The following is a 25,826-nucleotide window of genomic DNA, read 5'->3' on the forward strand; positions in this document are numbered from 1 at the left end:
TAAGTGTCTGCCTTCGGCTCAGTTTATGATCTCAGGGTCCTGGGATCGAGTCCCACATCAGGCTCCCTGCTCACCGGGAAGGCTGCTTCTCCCTCTCCCCTGCCTATGTGTTCCGACTCTCGCTATGTCTCTCTGTCAAATAAATAAAATCTTTAAACAAAATTACCATATGGCCCCGTAAATCCACTTCTAGATTAATACTCAAGAGAACTGAAAACGGGGACTCAAACTTAGTGGCATTCTTCACAGTAACCAAAAGGTGGAAAGAACCCAAATGTCCATCAACAGAGTGGGTAAACAAAGTGGGGACTGCCCTGCTCCCACAGCTGTCAGAAGAAATGAAATTCTGTTAGATGCTAGGACAGAGAGGAACCTTGAAAACATTATGCAAAGTGAAATTAGCCAGATTCAAAGGACAGATACCGGAGGACTCCACTTACATGAGATTTCTGGAATAGGCTATTTCATAGACACAGAAAGCAGAACAGAGATTACCTGGGGCTTGGGGCTAGGGGGAAATGGGGTGTTATTGCTTAATGGGTATAGAGTTTCTGTTGGGGAAGGTGAAAAAATTCTGGAAATGGTGGTGATAGTTATGCAATATTGTGTACGTACTTAACGCCACTGAATTGCACACTTAAAAATGGTTAAAGCCGTCAAGTATAGGCTATGTATATTTTACCACAATTTTTAAAAAAAGATATTTTAAAAGATTAGATTAATTCTGTAATAAAGAACTTCGACAGCGTGAGTACAAGGAGAGCGCGGAGCGGGGATGCGCAGGTGGAGCAAGTGTGCGGGCGTTCAGTGAAGCAAAGGCGGGATCAGCACCATCACTTAGTAAACAATAGTGGAACGAATGAATGAGGGATGGCACAGGAGAAGAAGGGATTTTTTTTTTTTTAATTTTTCCTTATTTATCTGACAAAGATCACAAGCAAGCAGAGAGGCAGGCGGGGGCGGGGGGAGGGGGAGCTGACTCCCCACTGTGCAGAAAGCCGGATGCGGGGCTGATCCCAGGACTCTGGGATCATGACCTGAGCTGAAGGCAAAGGCTTTAACCCACTGAGCCACCCAGGCGCCCCGAGGAGAAGGGATTTGGAGAACTTGACTATGGTAGGACAAAATGTATCCCCTACGACATTCTATGAGAAATCCACGAGGACTGGGAGTCTTTTTTCGAGGCTTATGTTAGTAGACTTTAATCTTTTGTCGAGTGGACGTCACACTGGGCACGTGGTGGGTGAGGATAAGGGTGGCGCCCCACGTTGCGGTGGCTCAGGTCAGCCTCTCTCTAGGAGGAAGAGCCTCCGTGGAGATTTCTAGAGTCAGGAGAAGGCAGGACGTTCAGGAAGAGCCCAGGGAAGTAGAGGCTGGAGACCATACTGGCTTCAGGGTGAGCTGTGTAGGCAGATACAGCTTTGAATTTCAGCCAGCTGGGATGCAGGTGTAAGTGTTGAGGGGATGGGGATGAGCCACAAACAGACAATGGACTGCAGCGGGGTCGGCACTGAAGTTTTCTCGGCTGCGCATAAGGCCTCGTACGAGCCCAAAGCCCCTAAAACCTCTTGTGCCTCAGCGCACGGCTCCAGGATCCGTCCGCCGCGTGTCTTGAGCCAGAGTCGCCAGCAGAGGGCGGGAGAGAGACGGACGTGCTGAGGCTCGCAAGCTGCCGCTCTAGCCTGAGCCGGGTCATAGAGTCGAGCCGCTTCCGGCCCCGCGGCTAGGAAGGAGCCGGAAGTCCGGTGGGCTCCGGGTGTCGAGATGGAGGAGGGAGAGTACGAGTCGGTGCTCTGTGTCAAGCCGGAGGTCCACGTCTATCGCATCCCGCCGCGAGCCACCAACCGTGGTTACAGGTGACCGCTTGCCGCCGGGCCAGGCTAACCCCGATTTAACCGCTTCCCCGCCGCCCGACACGCCCACCATGGGAGCCGAGGACGGCTCCGGCCGGTTGAGGGGAGAGGCGGGAGGTAATGCGGGGGCTTCTCCCAGTTCGAGGCCAGAACGAGGAGGGAGACCCAGACTTGGGGCTGTGTCAGGCCGGCGCACGGGGCTTCCAGCGCGGGGAGGGCTTTGGAGCCGTGCGTAGCCGGTCCCCTAAGTGTGGTTCGAGGTGGTGGTGTCACAAGCCCTTTTCTTTCAGCCCTAACTGGTGGCCTTGAGGGGAACCTTGAAAAGCCTGAAGGGGTGTGTGTGTGGGGGGGGGGGGATCCTATCACGGGCGGAAATCCCCAGGGGAAGGAAAACAGCTCAGAACCGGCCAAAAGGACCCGTCTGAGGGAGCTGTAGGCGGATGGCCAGAGCCCGGGGACCCCTCCCTGCCCAGCTCCCTTCGCGCGAACCTTAGTCCTTATCACAGCTGGTGGCGGTTGGGAGGAGTGCATCGCGCTTCTCCGGTGAAACGTTCACCCGAGACGGATAGACAGATGCTTGTAGGGTCTGGAAGGGAACGCAGGAAAGGGCGCTACGGGAGGGCAGTGGGAGTTGGAAGGAGACTTCCTTTCGCCATATGCTTTTTTTGGTACTGTTTGCATTTTGTTACCAAGCCTGTGCATTATCTGTGAAAAGGTAGGGGAGGGGAGATGTACCTGTTACAGACAACCTGGTCTGTGGCTATTTTGTGCCCCTGGAGTGGGGGTGGAGTCGCTTTGGAAGGCCATGTTTTTGTCTCCGTGGTTCGGAAATACAGGATTGGCCGGCATCGCAAGGATGGTGGAGTGGCCACATCATCTGGCTTCTTGTTACTCTCCAGGTGTGTTAACACAGACTCCTGGCTGATTTTCTAGACAACAGATTACTTGTTTGAACACCTGTGACATCCGTGGTGTAACTAGAAAGTAGTTTGAAAGCAACAAGAGAAGCCGTTCCAAAAACACATCCGCTTTCTGTTATCAGACTGGAGATGGGACACCGAACCCAGGATGGTCAGCCTCCTCTGATCCCCTTCAGTAGGATGGGTTTTGTCCCTCCTGGTCCCCGCAAGAGTGAGGTTCCCAAGTGTCCCGCTGGCTGGTTTGGCGTAGAGGAAGCTGGCAGCCCCTGCCCTTGACCCTGAGAGCTCCAGTTAGCTTGGATCTGAGGCCTGTGTTGCCCCAGTAGGAGGAACTGAAACGGAGTCAGCTGACTTGTGAATCGAGAGTCTGCATTTGTGTGGTCCTCAAAAAGACCTGTGTCTGTAGTTAATGGTGTTGCTTAGGGACTTCCAGGAAGAGCCTTTGAAAACACCCAAAGTTCTTGCTATTTGGGGATTTTACTGAATTGCTTCTTAGAAGTAAAATGTGAAGTTACTACTTTATTTATTTTTTTTTTAAAGATTTTTTATTTATTTATTTGACAGACAGAGATCACAAGTAGGCAGAGAGGCAGGCAGAGAGAGAGAGGAGGAAGCAGGCTCCCTGCTGAGCAGAGAGCCCGATGTGGGACTCGATCCCAGGACCCTGAGATCATGACCTGAGCCGAAGGCAGCGGCTTAACCCACTGAGCCACCCAGGCGCCCCTGAAGTTACTACTTTAAAAGTCCCCAAAGAGGGGCGCCTGGGTGGCTCAGTGGGTTAAGCCGCTGCCTTCGGCTCAGGTCATGATCTCGGGGTCCCGGGATCGAGTCCCGCATCGGGTGCTCTGCTCAGCAGGGAACTTGCTTCCTCCTCTCTCTCTCTCTCTGCCTGCCTCTCGGCCTACTTCTGATCTCTGTCTGTCAAATAAATAAATAAAATCTTTAAAAAAAAAAAAAAAGTCCCCAAAGAAGCTATTGTGATAGGTCCACGGTTTCCTGGGGTTCTTTTGGCCTGGAACACCTTTGGGGTTAAATTTCCTGGATTCACTTTTCTCAGGTGTATAATTGCTTTCTTTTTCTCTTTCTGCTAATGATTGCTCGCTCTCTGCTTTTCCTCGAAGATCATCTCACTGGTCCCAGGTGGTCACTCTCGCCACTGCAGCCCGGCAGTGTCTTAAACAGCAGGCCCAGGAGCTGCTGCTCTTACTGAAAGAAAACTGGAAGTCCTGCTTCTGAGAAAAATCTCTGTAGTCTAGAACTGGGGCCGGCAAACTGCGACCCACTGTGTTTTTGTATGTCTCACAGGCTAAGGATGGTTTTTATATTTTTAAATAGTAGTTAGGGAACATTTAAAAAGAATATCTCTTAATGCAAAAATTACGTGAAATTCAGGTTTTTCGTGTCCAGAGAGTTGCGCTGAAATACAGTCACACACCGCAGCAGACGTTCAGATAGAATATATAAAGCACCAAGACGCGGCTGTACTCTGTATCACTGCTGTCACCCTACAGCAGCAGAGTGGGTAGTTGTGACAGAGATGGGATGGTCCTTTTCGGAGAAAGTCTGGCAGCCTCTGGTCCTGCGCAGGCAGCCCACATGCCCTTCCCATTCCCGTCCCCAGCCCTGGAGTAAAGGAGCAGGACCCCCTAGCAGAGGCTCAATGGTTTTTGTCCCCGTAGGGCCGCGGAGTGGCAGCTGGACCAGCCATCATGGAGTGGCCGGCTGCGGATCACTGCAAAAGGGCAGGTGGCCTACATCAAGCTGGAGGACAGGACCTCAGGTAAAGGCCAGGGAGGCCCTTGTGGGGCTGAGATGCTGTGCCTCCTACTTTGTGAAGGGAGAAGCAGCCCTGGCAAGTCCACTCGGGTCACGGGAACTGATCCTCCAAATCAAAGGCCCAGCGGCCCTCTAAGCCGCCTCCATCCTCCCCCCCGCCCTTTAATTGTAGAAAGCCCGGTCTCCAGGTGTAAAAGGGTGCATTTCCTGTCATACACCTGCCTTTGGTGGGGGGCATCCTTAAGAACATACTAATTTTGGAATCCAGGAAGAGGAGACAGACAAGTTGGTCTCAGGTAGGAAGCCCCAGAGTTTGCCTTTAAGACCAGCTTGGCCAGGGGGAGACGCACAACACCGTGCCACTGAGCAAGGCTTCCTCCTCAGAAATTCTGTTTATCAACTGAATGGTAACTCCCCAGACTGACCACGCCCATGAACTGAAAGTGCTGGAAGTTGTCCTACTCAGCTGTTTCTTTGGTGAAAGGACAAGCCAAGCTGGGCTGTGTTGGGGTCAGCTGGCAGATGTCACCTTAGGGGAAATCTGTCTGGAAGTCATGTGCCCCCAGGGCCTCCGGGTGAGCTGTGGAGGCCACCGCAGCCTGAAAGAGCCCCAGCCCCCAGAGCCGGAGTTGGGCATGGTGCTGCTCGGTCAGGGGCTGCAGCCTTCGGTCATTTATTTTTCTAAAGTGTAAGAGATTCTCCCGGGTGGGACCAGCTGTAAAGCGCCACAGGCAAAACCGCTTCCTCTGAGAACTGCAGTCTCTTGTGTCTGAGCCGTGGGACCTTTGGCGAGCGATGTGACTGCTGATGCCTTGGCCTCCTTTTTGAAATGGGGATCACATTAGCTCCTGCTTCACAAGATTGCTGGAAATACGAAGTGAGCACACATTTATCCAACTGTTTTGTGAACTGCAAGGTGACCAGAGCATTGATGCGTATGGAACATGGCGCTGGCTGGGTATTGGCTGCAGAGGAGTTTGAAAAAACAGCTGCTGTGACGAGGCCTGAGAATTCCGGGGTGTTCCAGGTGATCTCACAAGGGATGGCAACAGCTGTTTCCTGGGGACCTTGGGAATGGACTTAAGGTGCCTGCCTAGTGGAACAGCGGCTGCCCAGGGCTGAGCCTCCCCTGCAGGAGCCGCCCTAGGAATGCTTGTGTCTCCAGGTCAGGCCTGCTGGGTCCTCTTGTCTCTCGCTCTGCGCTCCTTCTTGGCCAAGACTAGTGGCATCTGGGCCAGGGGAGTGTTGGGACTGTCAAGTCAAATGTCAGATATGTAGCAACATCTCTGGCCTCTGCCTACCAGATGCCAGTCGCACCCCCCAAGCTGTGAAAAACCAAAAGTGTTTCTGCACATTGTCACATGTCCCTGGTTGGGGGCGGGGGCAAAACCACCACTGGTTGAGAATCACTGCTCTAGGTCAAAGGCATCCAGGTGGGTACTAGATCCCCAGGGGCCAAGCTGGGGTAGGGGGCACGGAGAAATTACCAAGAAGCGACAGACTCGAGGGCCGCCAGTTTGGATTCAGCTGAGCCTTGATTACAGTCACCTGTGAACCCCAGCACTGAGTAGAGGAGCCTCGATCGAGTACCAGAAGCTCCGACAGAGGTCACCACCTGTGGAAGCGACACGAGTTCAGAATGCCCCCAAAGGCATGCACCGCACCGGGGCCTAGAGTGCTGGAGTGACAAGAGATGCATTCGGCAGGGGCTCCTTTTAAAACTGGTGGTCCTCTTGTCCTGTCTCAGCTGCTTCAGATCCTTCTTCTTGTTAATATTTTATTTGTCAGAGACAGAGACAGAAAGCACAAGCAAGGGAAGAGGCAGGTAGAGGAGAAGCAGGCTCCCCGCTGAGCAAGGAGCCCGATGTGGGGCTCGATCCTGGGACCCTGGGATCATGACCAGAGCCGAGGGCAGCACTTAACCGACTGAGCCACCCCGGCGATCCTGCTTCAGGTTCTTCTGTGGGCCCTCAAGCCCCTTTCAATGGGTTCTGCGGCTTCTCTGCAGTCCTGCCTCGGGTTCCAGGCCTTTCCTGAGGTGGTGCTGTTCCTGGACTAGGGCCCTCCGGTGCAGGCAGGTGGGCTCCAGCCAAGCTCTCCTGTGCGGATGGAGTCCCAGCATCGCTAGAGGTTTGATTGCCAGGGAAGACCAGAAATCTGGATGATTTTGCATGTAATTTGATTTTGAAGAGTTTGGCACTTAAATCAAGGATATTAACCTTGGGCTGTATCTGACCTGCAGGCCACTCCTGACTAAAACCTTTGCTTGGTTATACGTCTGTGTCCTCTCTTCCATTAGAATGGATTTGATTTGAACCCTGGAGTAAGGTTTGCCTCGCTGCCTTCCATGCCTTTCAGGAAAAAGGCCGCAGTGGTTTGATAGAAATGTCAGGCGGCAGGCACCTGGGTGGCTCAGTGGGTTAAGCCGCTGCCTTCGGCTCAGGTCATGATCTCAGGGTCCTGGGATCGAGTCCCGCATCGGGCTCTCTGCTCAGCAGGGAGCCTGCTTCCTCCTCTCTCTCTCTCTGCCTGCCTCTCTGCCTGCTTGTGATTTCTCTCTGTCAAATAAATAAATAAAATCTTAAAAAAAGAAATGTCAGGCGGGAAGGGGCCTCCAGGCTCACCCTAACCTGTGCTTCCAGGGGAGCTCTTTGCTCAGGCCCCAGTGGATCAGTTTCCTGGCACGGCCGTCGAGAGCGTGACGGATTCCAGCAGGTACTTCGTTATCCGCATCGAAGATGGAAACGGTGCGTGTGGGTCTCGGGGGTTCCTCCTCGTAAGAAGAGTTTCCTCTGCCTCTGGCGAGTGGGATTAATCCTGTGTTGTCCCCCAGGGCGCCGGGCATTTATTGGAATTGGCTTCGTGGACCGAGGCGATGCCTTTGACTTCAATGTTGCGCTGCAGGACCACTTCAAGTGAGTGGTTCCAAGACACCCGTGCTCATGCCTCTTTCCTTGCTTTCCTGGGACAGAATGGTTTCCCAGCCTAGGATACTTAGGTGCTTGTGTGGGATTCGTCTGCTCGCAGAGCCCCCGAAAGACTCCCTGCTCCTGGCGGGCAGGCTGCCTTCTCTGCTTTCCAGTCCTCTCCGTTTCCGCAGGCCCATCTCTCTGGTCAGCTGGCCTAGCCTCTGAGGTGCCATACCTCTCCCCTGACCAGGCCCCAGAGGAGCCAGAGTCCATGCGGGGCTCCTGGGGCCTTCCTGAGCCTGCTCCTCCGTGATACAATAAGTGGTGGCAGGTGGCCACTGTCTGGGAGTCCTTTCGAAAGCTGAAAGACGGGGCAGGAAAAACTGCTCCCCTCACCTTCAGGCCTCCGTCTCTGGCTGCTGTCGAGTTAGTGCGTGTGCAGCCACTCACGTGGGCACCCCTGGCTCTTCCCTGGCCTGCTGTCCCTGCCCAGGTGGCTGCTAGATGGGTATCGAATGGGGGGTGGAGGGTACCTTTGTGTTGCTCACCTCTTCCTGGGCATCTGTCTTGTCTCACCATCTACCTTATGAGTCCGTATGTGTGTGGGGTGTGGATATGTTGTCCTGGTCCACATGCCAAGTGCTAGGGGGGAGAGGGCCAGTTCTCCGATTTCCTGAAGACCGGTGTGAGGACCTTTGTCTGCATGCATGAGCTCACTGAATTTTCAGAGCTGTGTTTAACACATACGTAACTGTCATCCCATTTTGTTGATGAAGGAACTGATCTGCTCGCAGCCACTTATGTGTCAGAATCAGGATTCGAATTCAGGCCCAGCTCCCAAGCCTGCGTGTGCTCTTTCTGCCATGTAAAACCTCTTCCGGGACGGTTGGCAGGTGGAGGGGGCGTGAGGGAGTGGAATGCAGGGCAGCGGGTCTCTTCCTCACCTTTTTCTTCCGTCCTCTCCCCAGGTGGGTGAAACAGCAGTGTGAATTTGCGAAACAGGCCCAGAACCCAGACCAGGGCCCCAAGTTGGACCTAGGCTTCAAAGAGGGCCAGACCATCAAGCTCAACATCGCGGTGAGTCCCACCTCACTTGGCTTTGTTGGCCAGCCCCCAGCCCCGGCCCGGAGCCCGCCTGCCCTTTTCCTAAGCTTCAGTTCCATCGGTTGAGTAGATGTTTGTGGATCAGCTGCCTTTTGCCAGGTCCTGTGCTGGGGGTGAACAAGAGAGCTCTGGCCTCGCGGAGCTCAGAGTTAAACAGAAGGCGGAGGCGAGATGCGACCACAGCCGGGGAGGGGACGCCGTGAGCGCCTAGAGGAGGGGCACACAGCCTGTAGTTAAGGGAAGCGAGGAAGGGTTCCGAGAAAAAGTGACCTGTAAGGAAGGGGAAGGAGCGGGGGATCAAAGGCCGTTCAAGCAGAGGGAACAGCATGTGCAAAGCCTCTGTGTTGAGAAGAAGCATCAGTCCCTTGTCGCCAGAGCTGGTGTTCCTGACCAGGCTGTTAGAGTGGGGGTCAGCTGCGTCCTGGCCTTGCTCCTCAAGGAAGAATAGGGAGGGCTCTGGACAGGAAGGCATTGAGGTGGGCGCTGGGAATCATGGGCAGCTTCTGCTGGTGGTGGGGGTGTCCTGACTCCCCATGTCTCACCCTGAGCTGCCCTGCCTCTGGGTTTCCGCTTGTTAGCTCCTGTGGAGAACGGGAAAAGGTAGGGCAGGCTGGGTGTCCGGACTGCCTGACTGCAGGGAGTGGGGTTGGAGTGATTGGGGGATCCAAGGACACATGGGAATGTTTTTTGAAGAAACTTTGTAACCCTAAGATAATGTTTTTCCTCTTTACTTCCCTTTATTTACTATCTCTTTCTCCTCTTTTCTGCTTCATGCTGGTGATGATTTGGGACCCTTGACGTTGGCTAACTGGCCCTTAACAGAAAATACAGGTCATGTCCAGTGGACTGGTCGGGGTGTGACTCCTCTCTTGCTGGGAGGAAACTAACATTTAATGAGCATCACCTGTGTGCCAGGTAGTGTTTTTAGGCACTTACGCGAATAAACATTCTCCCATTTTACAGGCAAGGAAATTGAGGCTTAGAGAATTTAAGGGACTTGCCCAGATCATAGAGCTGAAAATAACCAGCCCAGGTGGACTCTCACCGAGGGCTTTGAGGGTTCTGGCTTCAGGGCTGTGGTCTTGGACTGCAAGTGGGTAACCTTGTCTTCATCTTCGTAACTTACACTGGTTTCTGGTTCACATCGGTGCTCAGGTTTTTGTTTTTTAATTTTATCTTTTTTTTTTTTTTTTTTAAGATTTTATTTATTTACTTAAGAGAGAGCAGGAGCAGGGACAGAGGGAGAGAGGAAAGGGAGAAGCAGGGAGCCCAGTGCAGGGCTCAATCCCAAGACACTGAGGTCATGGTCGGAGCCAAAGTCAGATGCTTAACCGGCTGAGCCAGCTAGACACCCGCGCCCCCCCTCCCCCGCCTTTTTTTAATGTTTTATGGAAGTATGATACACATACAGGAAATGCACACTCATAAATGCGGAACTCAGTGAATCTTTGAAAACCAAATGGACCCATGCAAACTAGCCCCCAGGTCAAGAAGCAGAGATTATCAGCATTCTGGAAGCCCGTCTCCTGTTCCGTCCACATGCCGGAGCCACCACCGTCCTGATGTTGAATGCCCTGGATTTTGTTTTCAGACAAAATCTGCCTTTGTTTTGTTGCTCGTGGTTTGTCCATTGTCACTGCAGTGGCGTATTTCATTGTGAGAATGTGTCATAGCGTTACTGTTTGTGGGTTTGTTTTTTATTTAAAGATTGATTGATTTATTCGAGGTGGGGAGGGGCAGAGGGAGAGAGATCCTCTCCAGCAGACTCCCTGCTGAGCACAGAGCCCCCCAGGAGGCTCGATCCCACGACCTGAAATCACGACCAGAGCTAAAACCAAGAGCCAGATGCCCGACGGAGCCCCCCAGGTTCCCCCAGTGTTATTCTTTAATCAATGGTAGATACTGGGTAATTGCCAATTTGGAGCTATTCCAGATGGTGTGGCTATGGACGTCCAAGGGCATGTCTTTTGGTGCCATGAGTATGTTTCCTTGGGGTCTGTTTCCAGGAGGGAAATTGCAGGGTCAGCAGTTCAGGTAGTGGTGTACGAGGGAGCCTTCTGTCTGCTCCACGTCCTTGTCAGTACCGACAGTCTACATCCCTGCTGTTCCAGTGTGTGTGTAATGACACAGCACTCGTTTTTGTTTTTTTGTTTTTTAAGATTTTTATTTATTTATTTGACAGACAGAGATCACAAGTAGGCAGAGGAGATAGGCAGAGAGAGAGGAGGAAGCAGGCTCCCCGCCGAGCAGAGAGCCTGATGTGGGGCTTGATCCCAGGACCCTGGGACCATGACCTGAGCCGAAGGCAGAGGCTTTAGCCCACTGAGCCACCCAGGCGCCCCACAGCACTCGTTTTGATTTGTAGTTTTAAATTGTATTTCCCTGCTGCTTAATGAAGCCAGAGCTGATGGGATGTATTTGGGATCACTCTGGAACTGTGATGCCTTGACCACCACTCAAAACAGTGAGAGTGCTGGATGGGCTCTTGATTACCTTTTGGTTATATAGACGTTTGGGGCTTGGGGGCCACCTTGGCCCTCTTTGTGGGGTTTTCTGATAAGCAGGGGTCCCCAGCAGAACTGACTGGTTTGCATTCCTCGCCTCTCTTCAGAACATGAAGAAGAAGGAAGGAGCAACTGGGACCCCCCGAGCACGGCCTGCCAGCACAGGAGGACTGAGCCTGCTTCCCCCACCCCCCGGGGGAAAAACCTCCACCCTGATCCCTCCCCCTGGGGAGCAGGTGTCTGTGGGGGGATCACTCGTCCAGACAGCAGTTGGTCCCAGTTCAGGTCAGTAAGCTGCACCTGCAGGTTCCTCCCCCCCCCCCCCACCCCAGCAACTGGGGCCCCATGCCATTCCCGCCTTCACTCACGTTGTCCATCATTTGGTACCTGTCTGTGATACCATGAAGCCGATCCTGCCCGGGCTGGGTAAGGGGTTCCTCTGTTTTCTGATACCTGCCACATCCCCCGCTCAGTGCCTCTGTCTACCCCTGCCAGGCGGGGGCTGCAGCCTGTTTGCTGTGACACTGATTTGCTGTGAAATCATCAGTGTGTGGGCACCTGGTTCTTAGAGGCTGCTCAGTGGTTGTCACGTGAGTAAGTGACAGAGAGAGACAAGCTCTGCTCGTATCTAGGAGACAGGAGCCCAGGGCACAGAGACCGAATGAAAGGGTCCACATACGACCAGCCAGGATGATGTGGGGAGGCTCCGTGGAAAAGGTGGCATTGAGGTGGGCCTTGGAGAAGGAGGTTGGGGCAGGGGACGCTTGGCCTTCCAGACAGACAGAAGAGTAGGAGAAGGGCTCAAATTTTTAAACACCTGGTGTGTGTAGGGAAATGGATGTATCGTAAGTCAGGTGAGTGGTGGGAGGTAAAGTTAGGGATTTAATTTAGAACAAGCTCCTTGGTAAGGCCCTCGGGATGCTGGGAAGTAGAGAGGCAACTCCCCCAGCACACTGTGTTAGTGTTTGCTCTAAGGTGTAAGGAATGCCTTTTGGCGACCCCAGGATTCCAGAACTTAGTGCCCAGTACCAGCCATCGATAGTGCTGGGGAGCTAGCCCATTTTGGCCCCCGACCCTACCCACCCAGCCTAGCTGAGGTTCCAGGCCTTTCCCAGGCTGGGTGATTATCCCAGCTTGGTTTCTCCACACAGATCTCACTAGGTTCTAGGAAGCAGGATCTAGGCAGGAAGCCTGCTTTCTTTCCCTTTTAAGGGTGTGGACAGAGGCTTCCCCATCTGGCGGTCAGCTTCCAACCTCAGCCTTTGGGGGAATTCCCAGCCCAGGAGTGGGCAGGAGTAGCGGTCAGCCAGCCTCCGCCCTGGTACCAGGAACCATTCTTCCAGCATCGTTTCTCAGAATAACGGGACCACCTGCCTTGGCATCGCCAGGAGCGTGGACAGGAATCTGTGTTCCTAACGGTGTTTGGATCCTCACCGCGGCAGGAGAACCATTATCTCAGGCCTTCCCTTGGTCGCTGGCGCATGTTTAACAGCCCATACGGAGTATCCGCTACGTGCCAGGCAGTGTTTTAGGCCCTGGGGGGTGTTGCAGGTACAGCACCAAGTCCCTGCTCTCAAGAGCCTATGGAGTTTTTTTGTTTGTTTGTTTGTTTTTAAGGTTTTATGTATTTATTTTGAGAAAGCAAGAGTGATGGGTGCAGAGGGAGAGGGAGAATCTCAAGGAGACTCCACCCGGAACTCAGAACACGATGTGAGGCTTGATCTCATACCCTGAGATCATGACCTGAGCCAAAGGCAAGAGTTGGACACAACCAACTGAGCCACCCAGATGCCCCTCAAGGGCTTACATTATTTTTTAAAAATCATTTTTGTATTAGAGAGCACAAGCAGGGGGAGCAACAGAGGGAGACAGAGAAGCAGACTCCCCTCTGAGCAGGGAACTGATGTGGGGCTCAATCCCAGGTCCCTGGGATCATGACATGAGCCAAAGGCAGATGCTTAATGCCTGAGCCGCCCAGGTGCCCTGCTCTAGTGATTTTTTTTAAAAAAAGATTTTATTTATCTATTAGAGAGAGAGCGCATGCACACAGGGGAAAGGGAGAAGGAGAAGCAGACTCCTGGCTGAGCAGGGAGCCCGATGTGGGGCTCGATCCCAGGACTCCAGGATCATGACCTGAGCCAAAGGTAGACACTCAACTGACTGGGCCATCCAGGCGCCCCAAGGGCTTATGTTCTTTTCTTTTTTTCTTTTTTCTTTTTTTTTTTTAAGATTTTTTTATTTATTTATTTGTCAGAGAGAGAGCGAGCGTGAGCGAGCACAGGCAGAGTCAGAGGGAGAAGCAGGCTCCCTGCGGAGCAAAGAGCCCGATGTGGGACTTGATCCCATGATGCTGGGATCGTGACCTGAGCTGAAGGCAGCTGCCCAACCAACTGAGCCACCCAGGCGTCCCACTTTTTTTTTTTTTTTTTAAGATTTTATTTTTTTGACAGAGATCACAAGTAGGCAGAGAGGCAGGCAGAGAGAGAGGGGGAAGTAGGCTCACCGCTGAGCAGAGAGCCTGATGTGAGGCTTGATCTCAGGACCCTGAGATCATGATTTGAGCTGAAGGCAGAGGCTTAACCCACTAAGCCACCCAGGCACCCCAAGGGCTTAGGTTCTAATGTACAAGACAGGCAGTCAGTGTGTCTGCAGACAGCATGCTGTCAGATAATGAGCCACGAAGAGCTACCATTTGTTGAACACTTAATATATCCTCTAAAACCAGACTGGCTGAGTTCATGTTCTGGCTTATCCATTGTGTGATAGAAGATTGATTGCCTGCTTCTCTGGGCCTTGGTTTTCTGATCTCTAGGCTGAAGGGGGGTCATGATAACCTACAGTGTGGGTTTCTTGTGAGGGTTCAGCGAGCTAATCTGTGTGTAGCACTTGCGAACGATTCCTAAAGCACTAAGTGCTCGTGTTCGGTAGGTCTCGTTCCACTGATGCGGTCGTTATCACCACCACGTGCTGGCCTCCTCCAGGCTTGCCGCTGTTCTGACTGCTGCAGCCCAGGCTGGTTCTGTGAAGTAGTCACTGTACCGTCCCCGACCCCCGCATGAGATAAGAAAACCGACTTGAGGGATGTGCATTGAGTCACCCAGTTGGTCCTGGCCTGTCTTCCCCCAGGGACTGTGATGGGTCTGAATGGGACAGTTCACTATAAGCACTTGGCAGGCATTTGGTGAGCTGTAAAACTAAATCCTTGAGGGCCCCGCTGTTATCTTGTCTCCCTGCCCAGAGCAGATTAGAAATAGCAAATTGGTGGGAGGGTGGAGAGAGGGGGACACAGAGCCCTCAGCAGGGACAGCGGCCCGGAGGGCAGTGCCGGAAGAGCGCAGAAGCCTGCCTGACTGCCCCAGGTGCCCCCCACCTCGGTGAAGGGGCACACAGACCACTCTGTGTTACTTCTTCTGGAAGGCTTGCTCCAAACCCTAACCAGTTTGGGTCCCAGCCCTTGGCACATGTCTGGAGCATAACTTCTTCAACTAGTCGATCCAGACCCTGGACTGAGGGCTTTATGTGAGGATGACCTTGCATTCTGTGGGGTATTTTCCATTCAACAAGCCAGGGCGGATGGGGCGCTTGGGTGGCTCAGTGGGTTAAGCCTCTGCCCTTGGCTCCAGTCATGATTCCAGGGTCCTGGGATCAAGCCCTGCATCAGGCTCTCTGCTCGGCAGGGAGCCTGTTTCCTTTCCTCTCTCTCTACCTGTCTCTCAGCCTGCTTGTGTTCTTTGTCAAATAAATAAATAAAATCTTAAAAAAAAAGAAGAAGAAGAAGAAGCCAGGGCGGGAGCATGTGAATTTTAAACAGATTGCCAACATAAGCGGTTGAAGACCTCAGCTTGGTCAGTGAGTCAGTCTGAGTGACGGATGATGTGTGACTTGTCTTCACCGGCACCCTGCCCTCCACCTTGTGTGTATGTGGTTTTCCACTTTTCTCCAGGAGGCCTCAAGGGCTCATGAGCAGATAGAAATGTGGCAGCTTATTTGTTTGTTTGTTTTTTGTCCCAGAGCGGGTCTCTGTGTGTCTTTCTCGGCCACCTGGAATCATGAGACTGATTTCAGGCTCACTAAGGCCAGAAAGAGAGAGCTCTGACTCCTGTGTCTCCTTTCCTTCTCTCCCTGCCGGCGGATTTGGGGACGTCAGTAGGAGGGGCCACTGTATCCTGGCCGCAACCCAGGCCTGCCACGACTGCCACCACCGACATCTGGGGAGACTTTACCAAATCCACAGGGTGAGGAGAGGGTCACATTCTTGTGGTGGGACTGGGGCCAGGGCTGTGTCCATAGAAACCTGAGATTGTTCCAGATGCTTTTCTTCTGGTGTTTGGAGCTACAGCTCAGACTTGAATGTTTTCTGGCCAGCCAGAGGGCAGAGCCCCAGAGTGCCTGCTTTGGGTGGCTGGCTTTGCTTCATGAAGGGTTTTTGCTGCTCTCTACTGCTAGGTGACCTGGGGCTGCGCTATAACTCTTTCTGGTCTTCCAGCCACCTTTGCTTGCCCCAGTAGTTGCTCCCCTTCGTCCTCCATTCCACACTCCCTAACCCCGCCCCAGCTCTCCTGGACACTGGACTGAGAGTTAACCTTGGATCTGGCCTTGGCCTGCTTGCATTCTCTGCCTCAATAAAACTTCAAGCCTTTCCTTGGAGTCCAGGGGGAAAGACACTAAAAACTGACTGCACCTTTGTTTATGGGGATGGGCTGTAGCACAGGACTCAGCACCTGTGTTTACTATAAAGACAGATCGTTTCGACTTGATAGACCTCATGGTCTCTACTTGGTTTTGATTTGTAGCTCAAAAGCATCCATAGATGGTGTGTGAATGAGTGGGCGTGTCTCTGTGCCAATGACTATACAAACAGAGGACTAGATTTGGTCCCTGGGCCGTAGTTTACTGACTTCTGCTCTAGAACATTCAGGGACTGATTTCTTAGAGCTCTTTCTGCCCAGAGAGAAGCTTCATTTTACTGACTTTGTATTTTCAAACATCTGAACTCTCCTACCCCTCCCTTTTTTCCTTTTACAGGTCGACTTCCAGCCAGACTCACCCAGGTACAGGCTGGGTCCAGTTCTGATCTGAGTGTAGTCCCTCTTTTTCCTCCTACAATTTCTGGAAAGAAGCCACGTCACCTGGGCCAAAGGAAGGAGGACGAAGCACTCCCCGGCCAGCCTCTGTTTGGAGCACGACTCTCTCCTCTCCTCCTCAGCTGACTTGGACAGACGGGCGTGTTAGGCAGTAAATGGGTGCAGTGTCAGGAGGAAAGCCCAGCATCCCTGTCCCTGCCCATCTCTTGACATGAGAGACTCTGAGCCTGCTGCTTCCATCACGTGACCCATATTAAACAGAAGCCCCCAAAGCAAAAGAAGGGCTTGAGCGTGCTACCTGGCCTCACTGGGCCCTTCTCAGTGGTTGCAGAGGTCCCGTGATCACTGGCCAGAAGGAGGAGAGTCTTCTGTACGCTCGTTGGCTGTAGCCACATCATTCACGGTGCCTTCAGAGGGGGGATTCCTTCCTGATTTTTGGCAGGTTTATAGGCTGCAGCTCGAGCAGATAATCAGGAGGGAAATCAAGAGTATTAACCAGCTTTTAAAAATTTTTTAATTGCTTTGCTAACGTGCTGATCTGCACTAACTCATCTTTGCAAAAGGGACTGCTCCTGGAAGATGTCCCAGCAGGGACCTCGGAAAGCAACCCGCCCTATCCGCCATAGGAGCTGCTCTGAGCTTTAGAAAGTGTTGTTCCTTCTTGGCTAAGTGGCCTGGCTGCCTGGTCACCACGTGGGCAGTGCGGGCTGAGGCAGGTGCCGGACGCTGCTCAGGCAGGAAAGCCGGCACTGTTCTCATGGCGGTGGGGGGGCCAGCCGTCCTGTCCACTGACAGCTCTCTGGGCTCACGGGCTCCCAGCGTGGTTCCCAGGGGCCTTGGGTTTTCTCCTTGGTGTGGTTTCTGAAGTGCCTTGTTTGCAGACAGCCTCTTACTTTCTTTTCTCCTTCAGAGACTGTACACGACGGAAGGAGTTCTGAGTGAACTGGGAGACTAGGGCTGCCTGTTTTACTGGTTGATGAGAAATAATTTCATATGAGCACACCTCGAAATTTGCTTTTTACCAACATACTTTACCTCTTAATTGAAGATCGATTTTTTGAAGAGTCAAGACAACTGAAAGAAAAAGTGTTGGCCTTTTTGTGGGACCAGATTCCGAAGATAAATAAATATTTTTACTTCTGTCTCGTGTATGTCAAAGATGAGCCTGTTTTTGGCAGCATGGCCATGAAGCCATCCAGGGTGCCACAGCTAGACTCACAGCCACCTCCCACTGCTGATCGTGTGTCCAGATTTAAAGTCCGGTGCCAGGATGTCACATGAGGCAGAATAAGAGAATTGGGTCTTGTTGCTCTAAGGCAACCAGTAACGTCTCCCCGGTGTATCTAGAAGAGCACTGGGACATTTTTAGCTTAATGTGGGAGGGGACCCCTGCCTACCCCCAAGACCTCACCGGGGGAACCACTCCTTAAATAGGAAGGGTTTAACAGGCACGCAGAAGCAAAAAACTAAAGGCCCCAGCACTTCCCGTGCTCAAGGGTTCGATAAGAAAGCTGCAGTTTTTGTTATAGAAACAGCTGTTCTGGCTAATAAACCATGTAAGGAGGGACATAGAAGATTAGAATGAAGGGTCCTCTGCCCTTCGAGTAAGAGTAAGGAGTTAGCATCAGAGTCTGGAGTAGGATAACTTGCGTCTCTTGCCCGTTTTGTCCCATCTTCTTCCTTCCTGAGTGCTTGGAGGCTGGAAAGGAAGTTTACCTTGAACTCTTCCTGGAGTGGAAGTTCCTCTCCTTGGAGGTGGGCTCTCGGGTTCTGGAGCTGGACCTGGGCTTTGGGTCTAGGTACTGTCCTTGTTAGGCTCCTTCCTTAACTCAGGGGTCAGTCCCAGGAGGCCTAGCAGCACTAGCATGTGCCCACGTACCATAGTTTGGCCTTAATTACCTTCATCTAGAATCAGAAAACCGTTACTCCTAATGGGGGTGGTGAGGCGGCTGGTGAAGCAGCCTTCAAGGGTCTAACCGGAAAAACACCTTGACACATCCGTGAGGGGTTGGGGGGCAGGTAATAAAACAGTTTGGTGCTCTCCATCACCAACTGGAAGCCTGGCTGGGAAGAACCCAGCAGAACCTGCTGCATTTGTGGGAATCCTGTTAGACAATAGATCACCAAGACAAGAAGTGAGCAAAACATGTTTGAAGTGGGAGTCTCGGAGAAAAGCATCTGGACAGATCTGAGGCCTCCGTGGCCTTGGCAGCTCACTTCCCATGCTCCTTTGGGCTTCCTCTCCCCCTTTATGTTGCCAGCAGCGATGCTTACTCTTACTCCGTGCTAGGCACTGTTCCATGCACTTGGCCTAAAACTCGTTTTGCCATCACATCTGCCCTCCGAGGTAGGTACTCGCCTGTTTTACAAATGACAAGACTGAAGCAGTGAGATGAGGTAGTTTGCCTGAAGTCACACGGCTGCTCGGCGGCAGAGCTGGGATCAGAGCCCAGGCATCCAGCATCCATGCTTCTAATCAGAGGGATCCAACCAGTGCTGCCTCCGCAGCGGGCTTGGAAGACTGGGTTAATCTGTGGGAGTTCCCATTCTTCCAGCAGATCAAGAAAGCCATAGCATGGCAGGTATCAAATGACAGGTCAAGGGCGGGGCCTTGCCTCCTAGGTGATTAGAAGCCCCTCCATGCCTCACTGCACACAGTAGGTGTTGATTTCTCTGAGCAGACGGTGACAGGAGGGTGCCATGCTCTGGGCAGAATGGACCAGAACTGGGAGAAGACGAGTTTTTCCTTACTGTAGCTTGAACGTAGACGGATACTTTCATGTTTTCTTCTGGATTACAGAGGTAACGCAGGTACAAAAACAAAACCACAGAGGATATTAGCGATCATCCCAAATCGTTCCTTGCTTTGTAGGAACAGGAGCCCATTTCTGAGGACACCCTGCACTGGATTTTGGGCCCACCCCTGGATTTAGGTGGACCTTGAACCACGAACAACTTGGGCGCCTGGGTGACTCAGCTGGTTAAGTGACTACCTTTGGCTCAGGTCATGATCCCAGGGTCCTGGGTTCAAGTCCCACATCACGCTCCCCCTGCTCTATGGGGAGCCTGCTTCTCCTTCTCCCTCCGCCTGCCACTGCCCCCCTGCTTGCGCACTCTGTCTGGTGCTCTCTCCCTCTCTGTCAAATAAATACATAAATACATAAAATCTTTAAAAAATCCAGGATGATTCTCTCAAAATCCTTAATTACATCTGCACTGGCCCTATTTCCAAATAAGCTCACATTCACAGATATTGGGGGTTGGCACTTGAACATATCTTTTGGGGGGACACATTTTGACTTACCACAGTCTACCCACTCCAAGATCCATCAGTAAGGGACGGGTTATATAAATTTAGATACATTCATATAATGGAATACTAGATTTGGGGGGGGATGGAATAAAAAAGCTCTTTATAGGGGCACCTGGGTGGCTCAGTCGGCCTTCAGGTTGGGTAATGATCCCAGGGTCCTGGGATTGAACCGCAACTGCAGAGGGCTCTCTGCTCAGTGGGGAGCCTGCTTCTCCTCCTCCCTTCACTTGCTGCTCCCCCTGCTTGTGCTTGCTCTGTCAAATAAATCTTAAAAAAAAAAAAAAAAAAAAGCTCTTTATATAATTGTAAGGCTGAGCTATATCAAGGGTAGGCAGCAAGGTACAGAATACGGCGTAGATAGAATATGCTCTTTTGCATAAAAGGGAAGGGAAAGCTTTATGAGCATAAAATATCTCTGGAAAGATACACAGGAAATAGCACCCCACAAGTTGCCTACACGAGAGACTGGGTGCCTGGGAGACAGAGATGCTGGATACCAGGAGATACTTTTGTAACTTTCTGAATCTGAACCATGTAAATAAACCATCGTTTCAAAGAAAGGAAGAAAGGGTGCCTGGGTGGCTCAGTGGGTTAAGCCTCTGCCTTTGGCTCAGGTCATAATCTCAGGGTCCTGGGATTGAGTCCTGCTTTGGGCTCTCTGCTCAGCAGGGAGCCTGCTTTCCCCTCCCCCCCTCCTCCCACCCCCCACCCACCTGCCTCTCTGCCTACTTGTGATCTCTCTCTCTCTGGATCAAATAAATAAACAAAATCTTTAAAAAAAAAAAAAAGGAAGAAAAAAATCTACATTTAAAAGGTCATTTGTTATATCAACACTCAAAGATACAGAGAAGAATGAGCATTTTAGTATCTTCTCATCTTATTATATATATAAGCAGTAAATAAATTTTATTTTTTTACAGATAGGGGCTTATTCTGTCTAGTGTTCTGAAACATGTCACTTAATAACTTATAACCATTTCTCCAGGCATTGAATGTTCTTCTCTAACATTTGGAATGATTTCATAGTTTTCCATTAAAGAAACCACCCAAGATTAGGTATGTTAGTGCTGGACCTTTCAGTCTTTCTCATTTTTTGCTATCCAAGTTGGATCTTATAGAAAGACTTTGCAAGTTACCTTTAAGATATCCAGTGAAACCAGTCAATCAGAATGCCTCGTCCTCTAAGCCTCCTGGTTAATGTGGTTTTACGGATGGTGGGCAGAGTCCAACCCAGCCCAGCACCCGGATTTGGCAGGCAGTTGGCCCTAGCAACCCTGGGGTGGCAATTCCAGTGGCTTGTTTTCCAGTTACCTGAGCTGCAGATTTAGAACCCTCTGCAGTGAGCAGGTGAGCCCCCGGCACGACTCCCTCCGGGTGACTGATCTTGGGGTTGCTGGGCCGAGCACCGTCTGGTTTTCGGGCTGGGTGACCAGTGGGCAGCAGTTCTGGGAACTCAGATGACCACTGGCCAGTCTGAGCTGAGCAGAGCCACTGACTCGGCACAGAGAGGGGGGCTGGAGGTACGTATGTGACTCCCCGTAGCAGAGTCCTGTGGGCTCTGGGATAAGAGGGTCAGGAGAGAGTCACTGTGCTTGCTGTCCCTTCCAAAGTCTCGCATCAGGTTGCATGGTATAGAGGAAAGAAGGTGGGGCTGAAAGCTACTGAACTCCCTGCTGTGTATCGTTGAGCGAGTGACTGTATGTACCTCTCTGAGTCTCAGTTTCCTCATCTGTAAAATAGAAATAATCCTAGAACTTGCTTCGTCGCCTAGATCCTGTGTCACAGAGCATCCAGAGGGCACGGAGGATAGCATGAGAAAATGGAAACCAAAGCAGCCAGCACAGTGTAGTACACAGCCGGTGTAGGCTGCGTTCAAGGTGCGCGTGCTGGTGACCAAGGGACACCTGGCGGAGGCAATAGGAGGTCCGTTGGAAGGAGGGACAGGGATGGGGGCACTGGGAGGAGCACGCTGGTGTGAGGGCTCTGCAAGGACACGAGGATCAGCAGTGGACTGGGGAGGCCATGAGCCTGTCAGGGCCTGGGTAGGGACCCCGCAAGTCTGGGGACTCCAAACAGGGTGACACAGACCTGGGCCATGCTGAGGTGCCTAGGAGCCAGCTGTGCTTACTGGCAGACGTCAGCCAGCCCTCTCCTTTGTGTTCTTCCTCTCCCAACCTCACAGCTCCACCTCCCCAACCCCAAACCCTAGGGATTGACCCAAACCTTTCTGGACTCATAGCTCGTAGCGCCGGCCCAGGCCACAGCCTCACTTGTGCGGTCCCAGGGCCGTCAGGGCTAGCATGCCACATTGGCAGCCTCAAATGTCGTTTCTCAGATACAAAACCCAGGCTCTTCTTTCACAAAGAGAAAACTCCTACTCACCCCCTCCTGCCCATCTATTGACTGTTTTCCAAATATAAAATCATCAAGTTAGGAGCACCTGGGTGGTTCAGATGGTTAAGCATCTGCCTTCAGCTCAGGTCCTAATGCCAGGGTCCTGGGATCGAGCCCCACCATGGGGCTACCTGCTCAGCTCAAGCTCGCTTCTCCCTCTTCCTCTCCTTCTGCCACTCCCCCTGCTTGTGCTCTCTGTCATATAAAAAATAAAATCCTTTGAAAAATCATAAAACTAAACATGCTTTTTCAAACCAACCGCACCCCTCTCTCCGCCCTAGATTTTCAGACCTGCCCCCCACTTTGAAAATGGGTGATTTGATTCAATGCTTTGGAGAGCAGAGCGAGATTGAGCCTCAGTGGGCAGATAGAATCTACAGATCACAGCTTAGTTCCCAACGCATGGTTTCCTCAGAGGGCCTGTGAAGCTGGAGACTCTTGATTCCAGGGTTGTGAGTTTGCTACCCACTTTCTGCGCAGAGATTTCAAAGGAAAAAAAAAGAAAGAAAGAAAAGGCACGGTTTCCTCTGTGGTCTGGTCCCTATCCCAATTGGGCAAGGCACATGAGTTTGAACCAAAGAGTGGGTAGCAGATGGGTTCTGCCATTTCACAGATGAACAAACTGAGGCCAGGGTGCCTCAGGCAAGGTTGCAGGGCGATCAGGAAAACGTTCTCCTGCAGTCATCAAAGCCTTAGTACTGTTATTGTGGGCTCTGAAGGCGCGGGGCGATGGGGCGGGGATTGCCCTCAGTCTGGCTGGCGACAGGCAGAGGCCAGAGCTTGAGTTTTAGACCTTCAAGGCCGGGCCAGGGAATATAAGCGAGACCACAGCGGAATTCTGCCCCTGAGTGTGGGGGCATTTTCTGTTATGCAACAGGAGAGAATAATCCCTGTTTGCTGGATTGTCCGGGGCCCCAAGTGAGACCGCGCTGGAAAAGCCCTCAACCAGTCCCCGCCGCCAGCTAGCGCTCCATAGTTTGAGAGCGCGGCCTGGGTCAGGTCTGCCGCCACCACGGGGCCCAGGGACCCGACGCGCCCTTCTCGCCGGGCTACGCGGGAACGCGGGCGGGCACTGGCACGGGTCCCTCCTGCGAAACGGCCTTCGGCCCCGCCCCGCCTTGGACACGCCCTTAGGCACGCCCCTGCCCTCAGTCCCCGCCCCCGCCAATGCTCCGCCCCGCCCCGCCCCGCCCCGCCCGGCCCGTGCGGCGGCGGCGGCGGTGGCGGCGGCGGCGGCGCGCAAAGGTAGGAGACCGCGGGCGCGCGCTTCGGCGGACGAAGGCCGCAGGGTTGAAGTGGCGGCGCGCGCGGGCGGGAAGGCGGGAGCGCGCCAGTGGGCGGGCCGGAGCCGTTGTCCCCGGGCCCTTGGGAAACCCTGTGCGGTCGCCTTGTCCCCGCGTCCCCGGCTCTATGGGCATCCTGCCTGCCCTCCGCTCCAGACCCTGTCCCGGCTCTCGCGGGCTGGGGGCCGGGCGCGGCGGGGGCCTGCCAGGCTTGGCGGCCTGAGGTCCCGGCGGGCGCCCCCGTGCCGCGTCCCCTCGTCCCTCCGGCTGGACCGCCGCCGGAGGCCCTTCCCCCCGTCCCCACAACAGGAGCTCCCGCGCTGCGGCTTCCTGTGGGCGCGACACCGTCCCTGCGGTCCTCGCGCGGGAAGGGATTTCGCCCTCGTGGCGACCCGACGGCGTGCAGAGTAGCCTGCAGGCCCAGAGTGGTCAATTGAGTTGCCGAAGATGGCACAGTCTGAGCAGGGGATCTGGGCCCTCCTTGGGTTTCTCAGCGCGGGGTCTAGGGTTGGCGTTTTGAACGGGCTCCGTCGTGATTTGTATGCAAACGCAACAGGACTGTGTTCGGGCCAGATGTCTGTTCCCTTGGTGGCCAATCTCCCCAGCTCCCCCTGGAACTGGGATTTGTCTGGGAGACTGGGACATTGTGGGACAGGGTCTGTCAGGGTACCTTCTGTCTGTTTTCATCGGAGATTTCCTCTTTTCCTTAGCTGGGCTCGCAACAGGTGCTTAATAAATAAACACGTCTGTGTTAGGAGCAGAGGGAGGCTAAGGCCAGGCTGGGCTCCTTAGTCCGGAGCAGGGTTCAGAAAAGACCTCAGGAGTCAGAACCCATCGATCCTGAGGCTTTGCCTAACTTAGCTCTTCTTCTCCCCAGGCTTTCTCTCAAGCCCTGAGGATGAGGGCCAGCCCTTGGACACTAGGCACCCTTCCCACTCGGGGGTCCCATCAGGTTTTTACGCTAAGTTCCTGGGATGCAGCAGGTGCTGGCCATGTGTTCCCTGGGGGTTGTTCTGGGATCCCAGTCCTGTGGGTGACATCGTTTATCGCCAGGACTTGCCCAATGTGACCCCCCGCAAAGCTCAGGAGAATTGTTTCTTTTTCTTTAATTTCTTTCATTTAGTTTCCTATATTATTACTTGTTTCAACATTCATTCATTCAACAGCTGTTCATGGAGCATTGGCTGTGGAGACAGCACTGAACAAAGCCAACTTGGTCCCTGTCCCTGGAGGAGATAGACAACATCCATGTTAGATAGACAACATCCATGCCTGGCTACAGGCAGGCACCACTTGAGCTGGTATTTTTGAGTCAAGGTCTGGTTGACAAGCAGGAATCGGCCATGCAGAGGAGGGAAGAGCATGGCAGGCAGAAAAGGTGGCAGGTGCAAAGATCCTGAGGTGGGAGCATGCCTGGTGTGTTTTGATGAGAATCAAGGCCAGCATGGCTAGGGTGGCATGAGCAGTGGGGGAGCGGGAAGAGGATGGTGAGGTGGGAGAGGGGGACTGAGGCCAGATCCGGCAAGCCTTGTATGCTGTGGCAGCACTTTGAATTTTGTTATTTTGAGTGTGATAGGAGGCTGTGTGTGTGTGTGCGTGTGTGTGTGGTGGGGGCATTGAGCAGAAGAAGGATGTGATCTCCATTGCTTGAGAATATACTGGAACTAAGGGACAAGAGTGGAAGCCAGCAACCTATGAAGAGCCGTCTCAGGGGCGCCTGGGTGGCTCAGTGGGTTCAGCCGCTGCCTTCGGCTCAGGTCATGATCTCAGGGTCCTGGGATCGAGTCCCGCATTGGGCTCTCTGCTCGGCAGGGAGCCTGCTTCCTCCCTCTCTCTCTCTGCCTGCCTCTCTGCCTACTTGTAATCTCTCTCTGTCAAATAAATAAATAAAATCTTTAAAACAAACAAACAAACAAACAAACAAAAAGAGCCGTCTCAGCGGTGTAAGCAAAAGATGGCGGCAGCTTATATTACACACACCCGAGACCCCTGGTGGTGCTTGGCACACAGTAAGCACAACATAATGGGAGCCATTGCTGTTATTGTCCAAAACTTTGGAACCAGGCATGCCTGGGTCTCACATGTGGCCCCAGCTCTTCATGTTGGTAACTTGGAGCAAGTTACTTAACTTCGCTGAGCCTTAGTGTTGTCATCTGTAAAGTGGGTAGAACAGTACCGGCATGATACAGCTGTTAAGAAGGTTAAAACAGGGGGCGCCTGGGTGGCTCAATCGTTAAGTGTCTGCCTTAGGCTTGGGTCATAATCCCAGGGTCCTGGGGTCTAGCCCTGCATCGGGCTCCCTGCTCAGTGGGAAGCCTGCTTCTCCCTCTCCCTCTCCCCCTGCTTGTGTTCCTGCTCTCACTGTGTGTCTGTCAAATAAATAAATAAAACCTTAAAAAAATAAAAAAAGGTTAAAACAGGTATGTACAGATGCAAAGTTATGGGCAGAGGGCTGGGCTCATGGTTGGCTCAATGTTTTTGTTATAATTTCTAGTCAGCAATAGGAGAGTAAAGGCATAAGTGGGTAACAACATGGTGTGTTTGAAACTCAGGAGTAATCTCTAAGGGTCTTTTTGGTTGATTCCTGACAGTGGATCTGGCAAACAGCTGGCTGGGAGGGTGGGCCAGAGCCCAGCCGGGGTGGGGAGGGAACAAGTGCAAAGAGTGTCTCCTCTGTATTTATTTG

General features: G+C 52.8%; 2 protein-coding genes across 17 annotated transcripts in view; both read left to right on the forward strand.

The window, feature by feature from the left end:
* Positions 1-1,694: 1,694 nt before the first annotated feature.
* NECAP2 (NECAP endocytosis associated 2) lies at positions 1,695-17,308 on the forward strand. Of its 4 annotated transcripts, none has more exons than XM_082685533.1 (8): positions 1,695-1,856; positions 4,453-4,553; positions 7,192-7,296; positions 7,383-7,464; positions 8,427-8,535; positions 11,174-11,351; positions 15,214-15,301; positions 16,092-17,308. In XM_082685533.1, exons 1-8 carry the CDS (start codon positions 1,765-1,767, stop codon positions 16,138-16,140), a joined length of 804 nt encoding a protein of 267 aa, XP_082541659.1. In that variant the 5' UTR covers positions 1,695-1,764; the 3' UTR covers positions 16,141-17,308. The 4 variants fall into 4 exon arrangements, 3 of the variants coding, with proteins under 3 accessions (XP_082541659.1, XP_082541660.1, XP_082541661.1); XM_082685534.1 differs by having other exon boundaries at positions 1,708-1,856; positions 15,217-15,301; XR_014299402.1 differs by lacking the exon at positions 16,092-17,308 and adding an exon at positions 12,455-12,617 and having other exon boundaries at positions 1,712-1,856; positions 15,214-15,228.
* A 5,728-nt stretch (positions 17,309-23,036) lies between these two features.
* CROCC (ciliary rootlet coiled-coil, rootletin) overlaps positions 23,037-25,826 on the forward strand; it is a 46,879-nt gene continuing 44,089 nt past the window's right edge. For 4 of the 13 annotated variants that reach the window (XM_082685503.1, XM_082685505.1, XM_082685507.1 and 1 more), the window contains exon 1: positions 23,041-23,102. The gene's annotated coding sequence lies outside the window, so the exon portion shown is untranslated. Of the gene's footprint in view, positions 23,103-25,826 lie in introns of all 13 variants that reach the window. The other 9 variants (XM_082685504.1, XM_082685506.1, XM_082685492.1 and 6 more) reach the window with 5 other exon arrangements.

This window comes from Mustela nivalis (genome assembly GCF_964662115.1).
Source record: "Mustela nivalis genome assembly, chromosome: 10".
NCBI lineage: Eukaryota > Metazoa > Chordata > Mammalia > Carnivora > Mustelidae > Mustela > Mustela nivalis.

Coding starts and splice junctions, on each gene's coding strand:
- NECAP2 (XM_082685533.1), top strand. CDS start 1,765: ATGGAGGAGGGAGAGTACGAGTCGGTGCTCTGTGTCAAGCCGGAGGTC. Junction 4,554..7,191: donor GCTGGAGGACAGGACCTCAG/GTAAAGGCCAGG, acceptor CTGTGCTTCCAG/GGGAGCTCTTTGCTCAGGCC. Junction 15,302..16,091: donor GACTTTACCAAATCCACAGG/GTGAGGAGAGGG, acceptor TTCCTTTTACAG/GTCGACTTCCAGCCAGACTC.